The following is a 21,136-nucleotide window of genomic DNA, read 5'->3' as shown; positions in this document are numbered from 1 at the left end:
TTAAAACTTGTATGGTTCCTTCAGGAAAATATGTCTTTTCACTACAACCAAAAATTAAATATGTGTAGCATTATCCAATATGAGTAAACATAACTTGGAAAACACTTCAAAAAACAACCGAATTATCTTCCTCATATTGGTGCATCTAAGACATGAACAAGTCAAAATATTAAAGGACATACAGAGATTTATTTGCAAAGTTATCAAAAGTATAATTATACTGAGGCAAATAATAAAGACTCTGGACCCCCTGGAATACATGTGCCCCACCACTGCTATGGAGTGACTAGAAAGTTTTGTTTTATTATTTTGCTTTTGGGAAATATGACATTATACATTGTGAAATTAATTCTTATAACCTTATACCAAAGTGATATTGAAAAGGAAAGGTTTTAATTTGACAAACATTATGAATTACAATAAATCTTAGCTCTTATAGTTTTTAAGTCATAGGTTGTAAAAGGCTTATATATTACAGACAGACAGATGGACATATATGATCGCCACACATTAATGAATCCCATCATAGATGGGCTTCTAAAAAGATAGCAAGTTTACAAAGATACATATAGAATCTTGCTATTCATATTCATTACCTCCCTTTGTGCTCAAGCTTCAGTTTATTGCCTAATTAATTGCCCTTTTACTTTGTTAAATTTTTTAAAAATCTGTCGGAATTTATTTTAAGGTATTCAATGTAAATTGGTGGGATTTGGAATGTTTTTAAATAATTTTAAACCAGTTAAAACGCATTGCTATATAACGATAAAAGTAACATGAACCAAATTTACAAGACTGATAACATATAAGGAGACCATTATTTTGCACATTAAAAGTTTTGGAAGTTATCTTCCCTTGATTAAAAGAAGAAAAATTTTAATTTCTCAAACATTTTGCGGAAATAATTCATTTTATTTCATATTAAAGATAGAGTTTATGCATATTTTCACCAAAAGATTTATTTGAATTTCAAATTACTTTTTGCAATATCTTAATATAAAAACATGCACTGCCCAAAGACTTCAATGTAAAATTCAAGGTGAAATTACATTGGACAATAATAAAAATCTTGTAAATTCCTTTGATGGAGCATTTTTATTTGATAACATCTTCAAAACAAAATGCCACCATGATTAAAAATATAGGACAATTCATTTATTATGTACAGAATATGGCCGTTATACATTGAATACCTTAACCTAGCTGTCATTTGTAATGCTTTAATCATTTTTTTTTTAAATGGAAAACAGGAATTCTGAGCTCCAACTTGCTTAATAAATTACACTATAAATTCTACATACCTTGTATATTAATAAAAGTGAAATATAAACTCTTACCAATTCCATCAACAGTATTTACAACATGACCACTGCTGTATTTCTTGACGTCAGCCTTTGCTTTCACATAGCTTAGGAAGTCCTTATAAAGCCTGTCATCTTTCAAATCCTCTTGTTCTGCAATAGAAATACACATTTAAATAAAATAAATCAAATTTTCTGCCAATGGTACAAAATAAGACCTTACAGTAAGGTTTTATCTTATATTACAGGTTCCTGCATTTATTTTCATCTATATATAATAATTGCAAAAAAAGTAAATGCCTCTTAAAAATAAAATTTTTACCAGTTTTTTTACTGCAATGATGAGGGTGGGTGGGATGGGGTTAATTATGATATTCTCACTGTAAAATCTAACCTTAAATAAATCTTAAATAAATTCAGAGTAAAATAGACAAGTAAACTATCTATAATTTTCCTTTGTAAAAAGTATATCTATTTATGCAATTGCATGCATTTTTTTCTTCATATTTGACTTATACAACATACACTGTATCAAAGATTCTTAAATCTAATATGCACTTTCAATGCATATTTATTTTTCCTGAAACAATTCATTATGGTTACTCAAGTTCAATGATCATTTGAAAATAATTTCCCAACCGAATCTACGTATGAGCTATCTAAATATTTTCCCAACCAAATCTATGTTTGAGCTATCTAAAGATCTCTAATCCTTGACAGAGGAAATTCGAATTAGAATAAAAACGATCATGGCAGGGTTGTAATACATAAAAATTAATCAGGTATTACTGCAAAATTGGTCAAATAAAGGATATTTGTGGGGAAACTGACTATATATTTATTTGGCCTTATAATTGCAAAAAAAGACCTAAATTTTACCGGTAAAAACCGATGGTCCGGTGACTTTCGCATAGACTGTAAATGTTGCCATATTTTTCAAGACGCAAGACAATAATAAATAGAAGTGAATGTCAGCATAAAATCATACAATTTTAAATTAGTGAACAGTGAGTATTGGACTTGTTATGTAAAAACTGGATAAAATACATAATTCTGATGCTTAAAGTTCCAAAGTAATTGCTTCTTTATAAATATAATTGAATTGTGAATATCAATATGTTTAATTCTACATTAGAAGTACAACAAAGAAAATTTCTGAATGCAGATACCTGAGCTGAGTTATTGCCCTTGGCATCATTTTTTCATAGATTGGATATTTGATTTGAAGAAAAGAAAATATATATTTTTATAATTCTTATACTTAACAATTATATGTACTACACCTCTTGAAAAGCATTCATCCAAAAGAAATTTTCTAATAGGTATAAATGTATTTATTTAGATTTTTTTGCAAAAACCTGTGACATCACAGGAGGATGGAAATACATTGAGCTCGAGAAAGTTAAAATTTTTCAAACAATCAGATTAAAAACTGTAAACCATGTTCAAATTAAGTTTACCCATTGAAATATAATTGTAATTTAGTTTTTCAAACCATCAGATTAAAAACTGTAAGACCTGTTTTGAATATAATTATTGATTTTCCAAAAAAGGTTGTTTCAATGCATTATGTATAGCACTATCATTTGAAAAGAATTTTGTGGCAGAAATATGTACGTGTACATCCAAATAATATACAATTCTGTAATTTGATGACAAGTACTGATCCAGCATTCTTACAAAAATTGTGTATATATTTATCACCAAAATTTTTGACTCTCTGTCCTCCTGTAATTTCTTCTCGTCAATAATTATTGTAAATATGTATATATGTACCTCTTGAACCATACTGTTTAGGGCTGTATCAATATACTGATATATTGATACGTATCGATATTCAAGAATAATATCGTATCGAAAAATAACTTCCAATACGTATCAGACAGACAGTTTTTCTTCTAATTCTGTTATAAGATTGGAATTTCAATCACCAAAGAGTATATTTTACTATTTTTAATTAAAACTGTTCAATAATTATATAATTTGTAGGAAATAACACAGTTTTTATAATTATTACAAAATACAAAGAGAAATTTATTTGAACATGTTGATTTTACTGTCATTGAAAGTTTTAATTTGAAGTGTTACATGTATTTGTAAAGACAATGAGACAAAAACTTTAAAATGGGTAATTAAAAACCTAAATGTTCTGAAATGTATGCATTAAAATGATTAAGAAGCCTTTTCTGATGGAATTGTTTTAGAATTACATATAAATAAAACCATAGCATTGAATCATAAATGTTAGTTTACTTTATTATATTTATACCATACCACTGTTCACTGAAGCTTCCTCAGTTTCTCCACTTGAGGAACATTCTTCATAAGTCAATGGTGTCTTTTGCTGATTTGCTTGTAGCCGTAGGATTTCCTTTTTCCTCAGTCGCCTCCTTTTGGACTTTGCTTTTATAGCTTCTTTGCTTTTTCGTCCTTTTTCCTTTTCCATAGATCTGGAAGAAATGAATATTGATAATTACCAAAAAATATCAGTTTCAATAGTTATCTGCGAGGGGATATAATTATATTCATTTATTATGATGTAATAATAAATATAAAGAAAATATAATTTATTTTTCATTTTCTTTGCATGTTACAAAATACAAAATTCATAACTTACAAAATGGTATTCTGCATGTGTAAAAAATGCATTGTATGAAAAAATTTCTCAAATAAGGCAATAACATAGTTCCTGTTGAAAGGGGGTTGGGAAATTATTTTTTTAATTTATTTCTTCAAATTAAAGTTAAATTGATAATAAATCTCCTTTTCATTCTTAAAGAAATAAAGAATAATGCAGTTAGGCCAGCATTTTTTTATTTTAAGGTTTACGAACATCAGAATGAAAAAGTCCCGTAGGAGGAGGAAATAAAAAAAAAAATAAAATTATTTTTTTTGGATAAGTTATCGACTTTTGTACATAAATTTTTCTTCTTTTTTCATGCTCTCCTAACATGCTCCATGCCACTGCATGGACGCATAAGGATTACAAAGGGGAAAATAGAACCTTTGTTTATTGCATCATCTACCAGTTGGGGCCAGTGATATACATGTATATATTTTGTTATGTTGGACAAAATACAGATATTAAAAAAAAATCATTTTTTTCAAAACTCTTTCAATATATCTTCATTTTTGTTTTTAATATGTTTTGGTAAATGTGTAGAAATTGTTCTAAAATATACTTGAGACTTAAAATATTTAATTAAGTGTAAAATAATTTTTCTTGCTGCCACAAATGATACTATTTGTATATAATACTTGTTTTTAACAATTGAAGTATTTTATTTCTTTAGGCTATTGTTTATTTCTTCCTCAAATGGACTTAACTTCTCCCATAGTTTTAGAATGATGTTTATAAGAATGTAAGCTATAACAGAAACTTAAACAATATCTCTGACAAAAGCTTACAATGGTAGCCTACCATGGACAGTTTTAACAGGTCCAGTACAATCTCTTGATTTAGCTATATAGCTTTAAATAGCTATATAGCTTTATTAAGCTATGTAAAATAGCTTTATTTAACTATTTATATACAGTTTTTCACGAACTCTTTATTGCTGAAAATAAACAAAAAGTCGCATGTATTTGACTCTTCATATTTGTAATATGGGCTATTAAAACAACAACCAAAATCTAAAAAGTTCTAACTTGGCAGCTTTTGAATACTTTTAAGCAAAAAGAGAATTTCTATTGTTAGACTAACTGTCCACTACCTTGGCTCAGTGAGGCAAGGATAAGTATGATTGCTTCTCATTGTGCTGAACTGTTACCATTCAATTATCTTGTTGAACATAATTGGTCTCCATTATAATATCATTGCAGAAGTAACTGTATCATTTGCTTTATATAGCCCCAAAACTTGTAAAACTCTGAGTACAAAGTCTCTCAAGGAGACGTAATTTGATGAGTGATTTTTACATACATTATTTTAAGAAGAGTTCAAAGTTGTATTTTATCACTGCACCAAGGTGCGCTTTTTTGTACATATTGAGAAAATTACACCTTTAAGAAAAAAGTGTAGTAAAATAGCTAAATTAAGCTATACTGAATAGCTTAATAAAGTTATATAGCTATTTAAAGCTATATAGCTAAATCAAGAGATTGTACTGGACCTGTTTAAACCTGTGGGAGGAAAATAATTTACAGATACTTTTGAATACGGATACATAATTATCTCACCAGCATGTCATCGTGCAATAAAGTCGTCAGCATTTTATTTGTCCTCTGAACTTGTGAAACGTTTTGAATGGCACTCCTATCGATGAATATTAACATTAAACAAAGCTTTAGTGCTGCTATGGACTTCGCAAATCTACTTTCATTACCCGCCATGTTCATCTAAGACCGGAAGTACGAGTTCGTAAATTTGAAATCTCGATCCCGACTCAAATTTGACATTGGAAAGGAAAAAAATCAGTTTTTCTCAATTTTATTTTTTTTCTGAAAATTCAAAACATTGAGCGACGGGTTTGTAAACCTAAAAATAAAAAAAAATGCTGGCCTTATGCTTAATATCTGACACAAGTTACAACTTCAATATGCTTACCTTATAGGGGTACGTCCACAATCAGTGTCTTTTTCAATGGTAAGGAAACTTAGGTATCCAATTCTTGTAGATCTGTCTGACTTAGCCAGTTAATGATATATGCTACATATACCAGTTATCATAGGAAACAGCACTGCATTGCATGTATAAAGGTATTTCTGCAAAATAAACATGATTTCTTAATTTCATCACTAAATGTTTTGCAAATATATATATATATTAAAACATTTTCAAAAATATGTGTTTTAGTAAAGTGACACCTGATCTATTTGAATTGAAAAACTATGATCTACAAAATGCTTTAACATGTACATAATCAGAAGCTACATGTACAAGAGTTTTACTGAAAAGGAATTTTAATTTATAGACAGAACCATGAAAACCAATAAAATACTCAAAAGTCTGAAGGTTAGATATCTAAGGCATTGGCCAATAAAACAATTACATGAATTCTTTTTATGTAAAGTTTAGATGTAAACTAATTTTTTTAACAGGGGTTATTAAATAACCTAGGATGTGTACAATTTCAAGCAAACTATATTTAGTGGATATTAATTTGATTCAAAAAGAAAGGGGCTGGCTGGTATGACCTTGGCATGCACTCTCATCCATTTTAAGTAAATCTTTTTTCTGTGATGGAGAAAATAATTATGAATATATAAACTGTTTCTGATTATCAATATACATTGTAACGTTAGTCTTTTGTTGGCATAAAAATAAATAATCCAACTCCCCTTCCAACAACCCCAAAACATATAAATATAAAATAGTCATTTCCTAATTTTGATAAGGATTAAATCTTTAAAAATAAATGAAAGGAAATTTTCAATTGGTAAATTTATAACGATATACCGGTAAGGATGGTATAATATATGCGCCATTTTTCTTTTTCTTTCTTCCACTAAATTGGTGTTCATGTATATGCTGCATTATAGTATATACATGTACATGTGTATAATTCTGGTGCATTTTAATGATCAAAGTTCTGCATGCATTTCAGATAATGATTAATTTTGCAAATCTGGGAAAATAATTATAGTCTGCTATCTTATTTCTGTTAACAATCAAATGTTTTAATCTTTTGTTCCCTTTATTATGCTCCCCAAACGAAGTTGGGGAACATATTGTTTTTACTCTGTTTCTTATTATTATTATTCTTATTATTATTATTATGTTCCCCAAACGAAGTTGGGGAACATATTGTTTTATGTTCCCCAAACGAAGTTGGGGAACATATTGTTTTTACTCTGTTTCTTATTAAGGTCTTCCGTCTCCAACGGAAGACCTTATTGTTTTCGTTCGGTTTCTTTTTCCCTATTATTATTATTATTATTTTTCTTACCGATTTTGTGCACGCGATTTCTCAGAAACGGCTGGACCGATTCTCACCAAATTTTCAGATCTGATAGATATTTATCTGAACCTTGTCGGAAATTTTTCGTAAGTTCGTCGTCACTTCCGGTCGTGAGATATGGACGATTTTCTGATTTTTAGAGGGTCAGCTTGTCCTGAGATCTCCTCCTAAACGACTTAAGATATCGACTTGAGATTTTCAGTGAAGGTGGAGGAAGGATAGTAGATGTGACATTTTGCATATAGAGCTTTCCAGGTAAAAAGGCATCGACGCCCGCCTGGGATCGAAAAATAGCCTCATAATCATCTCGCAAAAATTGACACGTTTTCTTTTATATCTTCTTACCTGTTAATATTTTGTTAAGACATATATAATAAAAAATGTGCAGTATAGTAAGACCTTTCATTTGATATCAAGTAAACGGGGTTAGTCCTTCAAATTAGGGGCATAGAGGGGCCAAAAGTCTCTCGTCTTTAACTTTTTTGTTTTTCAATCTTTTCAAATTATATTAGTATAGTTGATAGAAACATTTCTTATTAGGCTGAATATATAATTCGTTTGTAAATTTATAAATTCAAACTCGAGATATTAACTTTCAAAAATCTGAAGCGGGAACGAAATGGCGGCGGTCTTTGTAAATTCCGACATTTCGCAATAGCAGTTAACAGAGGCAGCCGAGCGTTTGCTTGAACGAAAGTAACATAAGGAGCAATAAAATGTGTAGGGATACTTGGATTGTCACGTCGTAGGTTCGTTGCAATTCTGTGTCAAACTACATTCATAATCCAAGGTCTCCTTACAAGTCTTCTTTAATTGGTTTTGGTTGTTTCTCAAAGTAGAAAAAAGAAAAGAATTAATGTGCAAATTAAGTACGCATTGATGATATTATCTAAATCAAAAGGATTTAATCAAAAGAGAAAAGGCATGATTCCATGATGTTTTATCAAAGATCATAGTCAAAGTCATATCTCATCTTATCGAAAATTCGGACGGAAGACCTACTCGTTGCTCGCAACGAGATCGCATCTAGTTATTATTATTTTTCTTCTTCCTGGGCACTTTTTTGTCCACGAATGATCTCGTAAACTACACATCCAACTAAGGTGAAATGTTTTTAGGGTCAGTAGACATGTTATGTAGATTTGCGGAACGAAGGTCATTTTGCGCGCACGTGCTTGCAAGAGCGCGCACGTGCAACATGTGAAATGACCAATATAATGTATATTGCCGTAACTTTTCTATTTTTTGATGAAACGTTATGAAACTCATAATGTAAGGATATATTAGTAGTGTAAACAAGATGATGTGGTCAATATGGCAAGAACTCACGCGCATGCACGTGCGCTACGCTCTGATTGGCTAAAACTAAAGTCTCAATATCTTTCTTGTTTTTTGACGAAATCCTTTGAAATTTTGATCATTGCCATGCATTAGGATATCCTACAAAATGATATATAGCAATTATCATGAAAACACGTGCATGCACGTGCGCTGCAATCTGATTGGCTGACATTTTAAATAGCTATAACTCCCTTGGTTTTCAACCAAACAGGATGGGATTTGGAACATAGATATATATAATGGACTTCTACAAGAGGGTATGGTCAACATGCACGTGCGTGTACGAATGCTGCAATCTGATTGGCTGAAACTTTAATCAGCCATAACTCCCTTCGTTTTCAACCAAACAGGTTGGGATTTAGAACATAGATATATATATAATGGACTTCTACAAGAAGGTATGGTCACCCTACACATACATACACGTGCGTGTATGTGCGCTGCAATCTGATTGGCTGAAACTTTAAACAGCTATAACTCCCTTGGTTTTCAACCAAATAGGATGGGATTTGACACATAGATAGATGTAATGGACTTCTACAAGAAGGTATGGTCACCATGCTCATGTATGCACGTGCGTGCACGTGAATTGGGTAAAATCAAAAATGCACTTGAATGAGTGTTTTTTCTTTCATACTTTTGGATTAAATACTTTAATATTTAGCATATTAAAATATATAGATTGTTTAGACAATATGATATGGTCATTACGCACATACATTCAATGCGCAAGTGTGCAGTGATAAAATTTTAATGAACATGGCACACTTCTGGTAAACGTTGTTAAAGTCTCAAATGCATAAAGTTTGTCTTATTTAATTACGCTTTCAGGGAAGAAGACTTTAAAAGGGATTTGGGGAGCGTTTGGGGAACATCTGTAACGGTCCCCGTTACAATTAGCACTAGTTATTATTTTTCTTCCTGGGAAAATCTTTTCCGCGAGTGATTTTGTAAACTACACATCCGACTTAGGTGAAACCTTTTTAGGGTAAGTAGGCATGTAATGTAGATTTGCGGAATCAAGGTCATTTTGCGCGCACGTGCTTGCAAGAGCGCGCACGTGCAAATCTTAAAATGACCAATATATAATTGATATAACCGTAACTTTTCTATTTTGTGACGAAATGTTTTGAAACTTATAATGTAAGGATATATTAGTAGTGTGCACAAGATGACATGGTCAAAATAGCAAGATCGCACGCGCATGCACGTGCACTTCGCTTTGATTGGCTGAAACTAAAGTCTCAATATCTTTTTTGTTTTTTGATAAAATCATTTGAAATTTTGAACATAGTCATACATTAGGGAGATCTACAGCCTGTAATATAAGATTTATCATGAAAGCATGTGCATGCACATGTGCTTGCAAGAGCTTCACGTGCAACACGAGAAATATCCAATATAATTGATACAGACGTAACTATTTAAATATTGGATGAAATGCTTTGAAATTCATATTATAAGTATATATTAGAAGGATAGACAAAATGACATGGTCAAAAAAGTAAGATCTCACGCGCATGCACGTGCACTTCGTTCTGATTGGCTGAAACTAAAGTCTCAATATCTCTCTTGTTTCTTGTCACAATCCTTTGAAATTTTGAACATAGACCTACATTATGAAGATCTACAGCGTGATATATAAGAATTTTCATGAAAACATGCGCATGCCCGCGTGCTGCAATCTGATTGGCTGAAACTTTAAATGGCTATATCTCCTTTGTTTTTTGACAAAATGCTTTGAAATTTAAAAGGTAGTCATGCATTAGTATATACTACAATATGATGTAGAAAAAAATCATGAAATCACGCGCATGCACGTGTGCTGCAATCTGATTGGCTTATACTTGAAATGGCTATAACTCCCTTGTTTTTCAACCAAACAGGATGGGATTTAGAATATAGATAGATATAGGGGACTCCTACAAGAAGGTATGGTCATCATGCACGTGCACGCACGTGCGTGCATTTGAAACGAGTGAAATGAAAAATACGTTTGAAAGATTGATTTTTCATACTTTTGAACTGAATGCTTTAATATATTTTATATGTAGATAGTGTAGACAAGATGATATGATCATAACGCACATGCATTCACATGCGCACGGGTGCAATGCTAGAATTTGAACATAATTGGTATCCTGCTGAGAAAACGTTGTTAAAGTCAAAAATGCACAGAGTTTGTCTTATTTAATGAAGCTTACAGGGAATATGGCACCAAAAAGGAGTTGGGGAGCGTTTGGGGAACATCTGTAACGGTTCCCGTTACAATTAGCACTAGTTAATATTATGCTAATGCAAAGATGCTTATAAATATATCAAATGCTGGTGGGTTTATCCACAATCAGATGCTAAGGAACATGTTTAGTGTATGTAAATTATACAACCACCATTTAGCAGCATGATATGTGGAATTCTTTCATCAGATGACTTGTTAGCTGTTATGTATAAATAGCATGTCTAAGCTTTAAAAGAAAAGTCTTACACTTTGTGGGACCTCATACTGTGACCATGCCAGCAAGTTAAGCTTTCTTTCAATATGACATGCAATTAACAGGTCATAAACAATTCATCTTCACAGCTAACTGAGTGGGTAGGATATTTCTTATCTATGCATTAATCATATGAATTCCATTTACTAGAACTAGGCACTAATTACTTTTCCTGAAATGTTTTGTTTCTTAATCTTATTATACAGCATTTACATTTTGTTTGGCTTGTTTCATAAATTATCAAATATTTCACTCTTTATCAAAAGTTATAGTTTCATGGTTCAAACACCCTATTTTACATAAACTTAAAACTATCAAATTGATAATTGTATTCAATAATTAACCCTGAGTGCCCCTTTCCACATAATATGGTTGTTAACAAGGATTAAAATGTATACAATAATTTAAATAATGGTCAACCAAATACCAGTATGATTAATTATCAATGATTTATTTATATGTCAATCTCTGAAGCTCTTAATTTGATTTTATATATATCCTCTTCAAAACCCCTCATTGTTATCATACATGTATTATACAAGTTACAAATATTCCTGGTTTTGGAGCATCATAATTTAACTACATTTACATTTTCTTTTTCTTTTTTTGAAACAAAATTGGGCCAGCAGAGTCTTTACTATACATAGCATCACTCAGTTCATAAGAAATGTGCATCTAGATAATGATTGATGAAAACTTTATAGTGCTTAATATGAATATAAATAACAAATTCTTTTCTCCTCCAGTTTTCACTTGAAATTCTTATTCCAAAGGAATATAAGTGAATTAAGAAATAAATGCAATTATTAATATGCATGTAGATTCAACCCCTGAATCATATATGCAACATTTAATGTTGATAAGTATAAAATTGAAAATATACTGCCTCTCATTTCTGAATACATGCCATAATTAACTGCTGGGGGGATTAACATGGTGGCACATAAAGAATATTCAATGGACATGCAAATATGCAGCATAGACCTGAGGTCTATCAAGATATCTAAGACTAAAGAGGAGGGGGTACATATCTTTCATTGGTCCTACTAGGGGAGTTTTAGTTCTATAGCTATCCCTAACAACCCCAGCACGTAGAATTTACTATTCATTAGCTGTTTTACTTAGCCCCCCCCCCCTCCACACACACACACACCCTCCACACACACAAAAAAAATTGTGCTGCAGCATAATCTAAGTAAATGTTATATAGTAATGTATAAAGAAAATTTACACAAACAAAAAGGATTTGCGAATTTTTAGAATTTCCGTTTTTCTTGGCACAAGTTTCACAAGTGATGCAATAATATCCCCCCCTTCCCCGCCTTCAAAACCGATACTACGTGCCTGCGATCAACTAAATAGGCACCAATGCTGCCGCATATGATATCGGAAAATGATTCATATATAAAGGACTAAACTTAAAATGACATTCAACTGTTGAAAGTTAACATTTACTTGTTCTGTTAAAAATCGCGCTTTTTTTTTACATGTCCGACGATCGAGTCTTAATGAAATAATTTACATTTTCATTACTTGCAATAAGATAAAATTACAAAAGTTGTCCATGAAAATTATTAATATTCAACTTAAAGAACACTTACAGTGAGCCTTGGCCTTCAATATCTAATGTTCAATTCTTAGATCATGGTCAGTTTCTCTTTGTTCTCAAGATCAAGATTGCGCCAACTGACCATGCACTAATAAACCAGTAATTGTTGCATCGATGTATTCGTAATTACTTAAAGAAGTTAATCATTGTCAAGGTTTATATTTATTGTGTTTCGTATCGTATTGAAAATTGATTTCTTAGGACACTTTCTATAATCATGCCCTATTATTGGAATATTATATTCTATACTTCTTATAAATTGTAAATTGCAAATCATACGAATCAATTGATGAATGCCTACCTGGTACTCCCAAATATGGAGGAGGATGCTGTGAACCAATCAGAGTTGAGGGCGCACATACAAAGTCAGATAAGTTTGAATTCGCCCAGCACACAGGTCAAGCAAAGTGAATCCAGAACAGCGGAGTGATGTCGGAATACGATGTAAGCAATTCTGAACCTGACGAAGAAAGTCTTAACTTGCGAATGGAGGAAACGGTCACGGAAGTTAGCGGGATGGAGACTGGTCCGAGTCAGAGTCCAGTCAGACGTCCAAAGAAAAAGAAGCGGATTATTCGTCCGATGTCTCCTGCAAGTGAAGCTGAATCTGAGTCCATTCTGACTAAGGTATTTTTTTTTTAAATCTATTTTATTTCTCATACCATAAGTCATATATAATATCCACAAACAAAACCATTATGTTTGTGAAGATCTTAGCTAAGAACTAAAAACTAAATTTGACTGTCCAGCAGAAGAAAAAAAATACAATAAACAAGTTAGCTCAAGAGGGGGTATCAAAACTTTTGGAAGATTTTGACTATGCTGAGCTGCAACAGCAAAAGGTGCTAAAATTCATGAAAATCATGTTATTAAATTTTGTTTATTTAATATTATAAAAATAAATAAATATAGAAAGGGAGGACAGTCGACCTCTTGATCTGCCCCCAACTGTACTGCACCTGAAGTCAATGTCAATATATTACTTGTATTTAAGTCCTGCATGTAATTGAGGGTAAAATTGAAATTTTTCACCCCACTGGCCAAGAAAGCTATTGTCAACCGAGTTGTATTACAGTGAAATACATATATTTAGAGAGTTCGGTGAGTCAGGGATTGTTACGTCACACCTCTATAGTTTTATTGTGATTTTTTTAAACTTATAAATGCAGGGATTTTCCACCCCATTTTTGAATGGGGCCCAGACCCTTTACCATTGGGAATTGAACAACATTTCACAGTTTTTGGGGAATTTTTATAGCAAGATGTCTTTCAGAAATAAACATTTATAATGAATAAAATTTATTTGTTACTTTATTATTCAGAACTATAATTCAGAGAATAGATCAATTATCATAAAGATTTAGCCAAGTTTCCAAAAATTTTGTTCATTTCATTCAGAGTTCAAATCTGACCTTGCTTGTTTTACATGAGTTTTTCAAAGTTTGAACACAGACTGTTCATTTTTGCGAAAAATTGAGTGATTTTGCAATTGGGAATGGGGCCCATATTCGGCCCTACACAGGGCAGTGGAAAATCCCTGAAATGTAGCATAATTGGTACAATATTGTCTCATTCATTATTTTATAATCACTGGAGCCTGCATCTCATAGGAATTTATGTATTAAAAAAGAAAAGAAAGTAGATTGTAGAAATTTTGACTTTGCGAATTTAATCTTAATTAGGGTATTGACTATTCATTAATTAAAAAGGTTATCTTAATTACTTAGAAATCTGCGACAACACCAGTACCCCTGAGGCGATCACCCAGAAAGAAGTCATCACTGAATAAGGCACAGAGAACATTAATGGAAACATCTGATGAAGAAACTGATGATGATGATGATGATGATGATGTTCCATTATCGTTTGTTAAGGTACAGACCCAATCATCCTTCAAAATCATTGTTCAGTAAATCAATCAAATACAAAATTAGACTGAATTTGAATGCAGAGCTTTAAAGTATGTAATAAGCAAACAAAATTTGACAGTTATGCCCCTTGGACTTAGGAAAATTCAAATTCTTGGGATGGGGGAGGGTTAAGTGTTTTTCAAACATTGTTCTTTTTTCAAAATAAATTTTATTGGTTGCAAGTTGATATTATACCTTTAAGTATATACATGCCAGAGTTGGGGCCAATTACTTGAAAATGTAATTAGTATTATTAGATACTTTCAAATGCATTGTTAGATAAAATCATGATTGCTAAAATGTTTAGTTTCATACCAATGATCGAGTTCTAAATTTAAGTACTGAATTGACTCGGAATTACTTAACTTCCCTCCAAGAGGCAAGAAAGCTAAAATTACACACATGGTTTAAATTCCAGTGAAAGTTGTCAAAAATGGACCATCGGTAAATTATTAATTTTTTCCAATTTTTTGTGTTTGGACTAATTAGCCACAGATTTTGTTAGTCCGAATCAAAATGATTTAGTCTGCGATTAACAGACTAATGTTAATGTTGAATTTTGACATGACATTTTTGGAATGTATTAATTTAAAAACATTCAATTATTTTAATTGAAAGTAAACTAAAAAAAATGTATTTACTTACAGTAAATTACAATTACTTATTTCATTTACCCCATCCCTGATACATGATTGTTCAAATTCCACAGAATGTAAGAACAAGCACACCTCTAAGAAGATCTCCTAGAAAACAAAGAGCTAATAACTCAAGACAATTACTAGAGAGACAGTCAGAGGATATCCAAGAAATAGAAACAGATATTGAAACTGCAAATGATGACAATCTCTGTGGAAAGGTAAGACTTTTCTTATTAGTACTCTAACATATATATATATCACTTGTTTTATATACCCAGTTGGCCAGTTCCTTTGTAAATTTAGGCCAATTTAATTTTTTTCCTTTCATTAGCATCTGCGCGTGCAGATGGATTGGTTTTGAGGTTATGTAATTTAAAACAAACAAATTAAAATCAGCAATTTATACAAAACTTTGAACCTCAATTTATTGTTTTGCATTTGGCATACTATATGGTATTTGTTATTTAAGTCGGTGTACCAATTATTATTTTGTTTCAATGGACAAGCAGTTTACGTATTAATATCAAAGCAAGAAGAATTCTCAAATGATGATGATCGAGAGACCTAGAATTGTACTTAAAAATTGTTCTCTATTTGGTTTGTGTGTTTTTTTTTTTCAGAAAGAAGGATAGCTTTTTAAATTTAGGTCGGAGGCTAAACAAAGAATAAACTTAAATTGGCTTTATACATGTATGCACAGCTTTCAGTTCCTCCCTACTTTGATTTGTACTTCATGTTTTCTAGGGCTGTCACAGGTACCCTAAATGACCCAGAACCGCGAAACAATTAATTCGGGTCGGGTTCGGTTCTGTTTTTCCGGAATTTGGTTTGGTTCCGATTTGTACAATAGAGTAGTTTTAACATAAAAATGGTGTCTAAAACAAGAGATCCATTTTAATGTGATTTAAATAATTTGGTACATTTGTTTTCTAGTCAGAAAACTACTATAAACTAGTAATTATGTCGTTATTTCTTAGATTAAATGAAAAAAAAATTTTTTTTTGAATAATTATAATTTATATCATGAACTTTTATTCCATTGTATACCCCAACTGAAGAACCCGAAAACGAACCTAACAAAATTGGAACAGACCCGACCCAAAAAATTTTGGAACCATGACAGCTCTTTGTTTTCCTTTAGGAATTTTGTAAGCCCATTAGGCTAAGAACTGATTTTTTTTTTAAGTTAATTTTTCTTCTTAATAATTTTTTTTTTTTTTTATAGTCGGCATATTTTGACATATATATTGCATGAACAATTGTTAAACAAGGATCATTGCTTGTGAAAGATTGGTGATGGTGTGAAGTAAGATATAAATGGATCTCTACTATGACTTTTTTTGGGTAATACCAGGGCTCCCTTTTTTTCCCGACAAGTGACCCAATTTCTTTCACCCTTGCCTTTTCAATTTTTCAACTTGAAAATTAAAATTAAGTCCATTTATTTACACGTCATGCACTTGATTGATTCTAGATATATATGTTATTGATAAATACAATAAACACATAAAACGAAAATTTAATTTAGGCTCTCTGTCCTGACAATAACATAAATGTCCTCAAGTGAACCTGTCAACATGATTTTGACAGCTGAATAGATGTTAATTGCATGAACAATTGTTAAACAAGGATCATTGCTTGTGAAAGATTGGTGATGGTGTGAAGTAAGATATAAATGGATCTCTACTATGACTTTTTTTGGGTAATACCCTGAATACTGATAGACCAGGTCAATAAAAAAATCTGCAAAATGGAAAAAAAATCAAATAAAAGCCCCCTGCCCACCATGATTTTTCGAAAAATTCATATGAGAATCTAGAATTTTTTTTATTATGGCCTTATTCAGACTTAATACTGTATTACAAGGATATATATTTACCCCCATTTTATTTTTGCCTCTTTAGCCCTACTTTCATTTGGGCGAAATCAAAGAATACAGTAAAATTCCTTAAACAAAACTAGGAGTGGGCAAATTTAAAAAGGGGCAAAATTGTTTGCATGTGTGAAATGGGGAAAATTACAAGGGGCAAAATTAACCTTGTATACAGTATTTATAATGGTAAAACTCATACATATTACATGTAAATATTTGGGTAAGTTTAATTTTCAATTTTTGTTTGTTAAGCAGAATAAAGGAGCCTCAAGACTGGAACCAGCATGGACACAACCACTAAACATGGAGACAAGCAGGATAACACCTTCATCGAGCAAAACACAAAGTAAAAGTAAGTTACATGCAGCTGTCTTCTCTCTGATATCTCTTTGAAAGTTGGGTGTGTTTTCTCGATAATTGGTAATGATCAATGTAAATTTCAACAAGTGAAAGTTTAAAGTGCCTTATAAGCAAGTCAATTTCCTACAGCTGTCATTTTATCTGACATCAGTTTTATTGTTTGATTGTGATTTTTTTTTTTTTTTTTGGTTTTGGTTCTTGTTTTTTATTTTCAATTTATAGGATAGTACATGTATTCATCTTCTTATCAGATGAAAAATGAAAAGACGGGCACTTTCAAATTGATATTTATATGAAGTCCTTGAATTTATTTAAAAAGTGTATTTTACAAAGATAGCTCTATGATGTTCTAAGAAATTAAGTGATTATCCTGGATGGAGAGCTGCTTTAAATTTTCTGATAAAATAAAAAAAGATCATGCTCATTCTTGCATTAAGAAATATTTATGCTTTTATTGAAAAGGTTTGCAAGGACAGCTTAAAGAGATCCTTCAAAATCAAAGGGAAATTCTTGCCCACATTGGGATCATTAAGAGGGACATTAAAGGACTAGCACAGGAATTTGAAAGAAAAAGAGAAGAAGTGCAAGCACCAGTCAGTGTTCCCAATAGAATCAGGGTAAGTCACTTCTAATATCTTGTTCCTCTGCTCACTAAAGATTCATTAATATATAAGGTTCATCGATACTCTGATATATAAGAGAGATAACTCGATGACTTAAATGTCTATTATTCCTTTATAAATCTGCAACGTTCAAGCATCTTTTTTGTCCAATTTTGCCCCGCAAGCTATGCTATAATTGTTTGTATTTTGATTATAAAATACATTTCTTTTGGAAAACCATTAAGGTTCAAGCAACATTTTATATGAGTGATCAGAGTGTTTTTGAAACTTTAAAAAAAATGGTTTGTTTGCAGTTGCCTACCAATCCACTAAAATGCCCCCAACTCAAACTTTTTCCAGCCATTATTTGAAAAGAATTTTTCTTGGAAGTTTCAAATTTTAAGGATAATGAAACTTGTTTTACATGTTTAATTTTCCTTGCTTCTGTCAATAATTGGCATTAAAGAATTAGAGATTTAATTACATTAAGTAAACCTATGAATTTTTTTTTTTGATTTTTAATCCAACAAAAACTTTATAAATATAAACTATTTTTAAAAAAAATCATACCTACCTACCAACTTACCCTAAAAATTTTAGGTTGGCAACTGCAAACAAAGATTTTTTTTTAACTTGGCCCAAGGTTGGCATTTTTTTTTTTAATGTGGTAAGATTTTTTGGGTGAGGGTTTTTTTTTTTTAGACTTTTAAGTTGTTTTTCTCGTAGCTGAAAGTATGGATTTTCATTTCCATTCCACCATGTTATATGAATTTTTATACACATGTCAAATTATGAATCTTTGTGTACACATGAACATGAACTTTCAAGAGAAGGAAATTTGAAACTCAGCATATTACCGTATAAGTGGAAATTTTAGCAAGACACAAATTTTATTTTTAGCGAGATGTAATTGTAGTGATTTGAAAATGCTCACTTTAAAGCTATTGCAAATTAAAGACAGTTTATTTTTAGCAATATTTAATTTTAGCGATCTCAGAACCTTCGGTAATAATGCTAAAATTAAATCCTCACTAAAAATTCTACTTATATATTTTTTAATTTGCAGACTGCTGTTAAGGAATACTTTGCCAATGGGGAGGATATGGAATTAAAATGGGACTACAGGAAGAGGTTAGTTTAGAATTATTACCATGTGTACTGATCGATAAGAATCTTGTCTCAAAATTATTCAGATGAGTAATTACTAGATGTTTTTTTTTATTTATAATTGCAACTGTGTAATTCATGATCACATCTGTTAAATTTCTAAACTTGACCGAGATACTCCTTTGTGTCTCTTAAACAGTTTTAAAAATTATGCACATGCAGAAATAATGAGATTAATGAAGATTTTAAAGACTCAAGTTGGTTTAATAACTGGTTAATTATAATGGCAAATTGTTCATAAACATATATATATATATAAATGCAAATTGAGTTCTGATTACTATATGTTGTAACAATTTCTTTCCATGACCATCCTTTATTTGTAAAATTATGTTAAAAAATATTCTGCAGATTCTATGACGAGGAGAATTGTGAAATGACTGAATTTATAAAGAAAAGCGTAAAGGGAGTTGCTCCTGAAGTAGCTAATGAAGTTTTAGAAGGTAAGGTCATATGATTGTGACATCACATGACGTCATAGATACTAATGTTGTATTTCCCTAACAAAGTCCAAATAGTGCCTATTTTTCCTTGTCACATGAATAAAAAAATGAAAATATAAATATAAGAAATAAGATATATTTTTGAGAGTTCTATAAGGAATGAAATGTAGACATGATCAAATGTACTATAACATCCTTTGGGAGTTATAGAATTTGTTCACATGATCGACTTCATGTCATATCCCAATAAAACACCTAAAACAATATCTTAATTCTAAAGTTACCCTCCTATGAAATCAGTTGGAACTGTTTGTGATCTTTTACAAAATTTATAAGCTTTTCTGATTTAGGTATTAAACTATTAACACTAGTTTTTCTTACTCAAGTAACTGCCTATATTTGGTAACAAATCTTGTAACCAGTGAGAAAAATGTTATAAAATCATTTTTATTTATATTTCTGCAGTTGCTGTAAAGAGATACTTTACATCCAAAAAGGAGGCTGCTAACCGGAAATCCAAAAACAAGGATACCCTGCACAAACAGAGACAAGCCACATACGAGAGAAAGAAAGAGGCAAGTATTTTGAAACCCCTTATCAGAAATTAACTTGATAAAATGTAATTTGATTGTCTACTCTTCAAGCAGATTTTCTAAAATATTTACCTTTTGTTTATGGAGATAGAGAGAATACATAATTTTATTACCTAAAGAAAAAAAGGGAGCAAGCATAATACTATTTTATTTTGACTTTTGTGATGGCACACTGAGGATTTCCAGAATAAAAATACAAATAAAGTCACTGTTGCAATTTAGATTAAAATTCATTTTATCTTCATTACAGAAAACAAGACGTCGCCTGCAGGCTGTTGAGAAAAAGAACTGGGGTGAAGAGAAGAAGAAAATGGTAACTGAGATATTAAAATCCAAATCAGCACACAACCTGATGTCCAGTGATGAGGAGGCTGACGAGGGATTCATATCGCACCCTTACTCGTGGGAGAGTGATGCCTGGAGGGCAATCAAAGACAGTCTGGATAAAAAGTATTTAGAAATATGTCCATCCAGAAGCAGGAGGCTTCTCCAGAAAAGAACAAGGGGATCTGTGAAAGAGCAGGAAAAGCCAGACATTGATGAGAAATTCTCTTGGTTATTTAATTAGAAGTTTTTCTACGAATGTATTGAATTTCAAATGTATCATGATTTGATGTAAACAACAATTTCCTGAAGCAAAATTATACTTAATAACATTTATTTTAATCCAACTATTAGGTACAAATTGTATTATAACATTGAATTATTATGTACAGTTAAATCCAAAAGTATTAAAATTGTATTCTGTGAAATATCAGTGGAACTGTGGGACTGATAAACATTTGACCTGGGGTTTCATCCCCCAGTTTAGACTCATTAAGAGTCATTGTATTATATTTATACATGTATGTAGCATATTTGTTATTTTGTAAACTGATGAGCTGTATTACCCAAAGTTGTATTCTGA

General features: G+C 31.2%; 2 protein-coding genes and 1 pseudogene across 2 annotated transcripts in view; 1 reads left to right on the top strand and 2 right to left on the bottom strand.

The window, feature by feature from the left end:
• On the bottom strand, nt 1-3,747 carry LOC134262258 (uncharacterized). The gene is made up of 3 exons (XM_062744632.1): nt 3,576-3,747; nt 1,338-1,454; nt 1-41 (listed from the first exon to the last, which is right to left on the bottom strand). Exons 1-3 carry the CDS (start codon nt 3,745-3,747, stop codon nt 1-3), a joined length of 330 nt encoding a protein of 109 aa, XP_062600616.1.
• The window catches only part of LOC134262262 (uncharacterized), a 37,978-nt gene that overhangs the window by 15,922 nt on the left and 920 nt on the right, over nt 1-21,136 (bottom strand). The gene's annotated exons all lie outside the window — the stretch shown is intronic.
• On the top strand, nt 12,951-21,115 carry LOC134262259 (uncharacterized; annotated as a pseudogene).

The sequence above is a fragment of the Saccostrea cucullata genome, unplaced genomic scaffold, assembly GCF_032062105.1.
Source record: "Saccostrea cucullata isolate Sc308-1 unplaced genomic scaffold, CSIRO_AGI_Scuc_v1 ctg528, whole genome shotgun sequence".
NCBI lineage: Eukaryota > Metazoa > Mollusca > Bivalvia > Ostreida > Ostreidae > Saccostrea > Saccostrea cuccullata.
The sequence above is the reverse complement of the archived record's forward strand: the minus strand, read 5'-3'. Positions and strand labels throughout refer to the sequence as shown.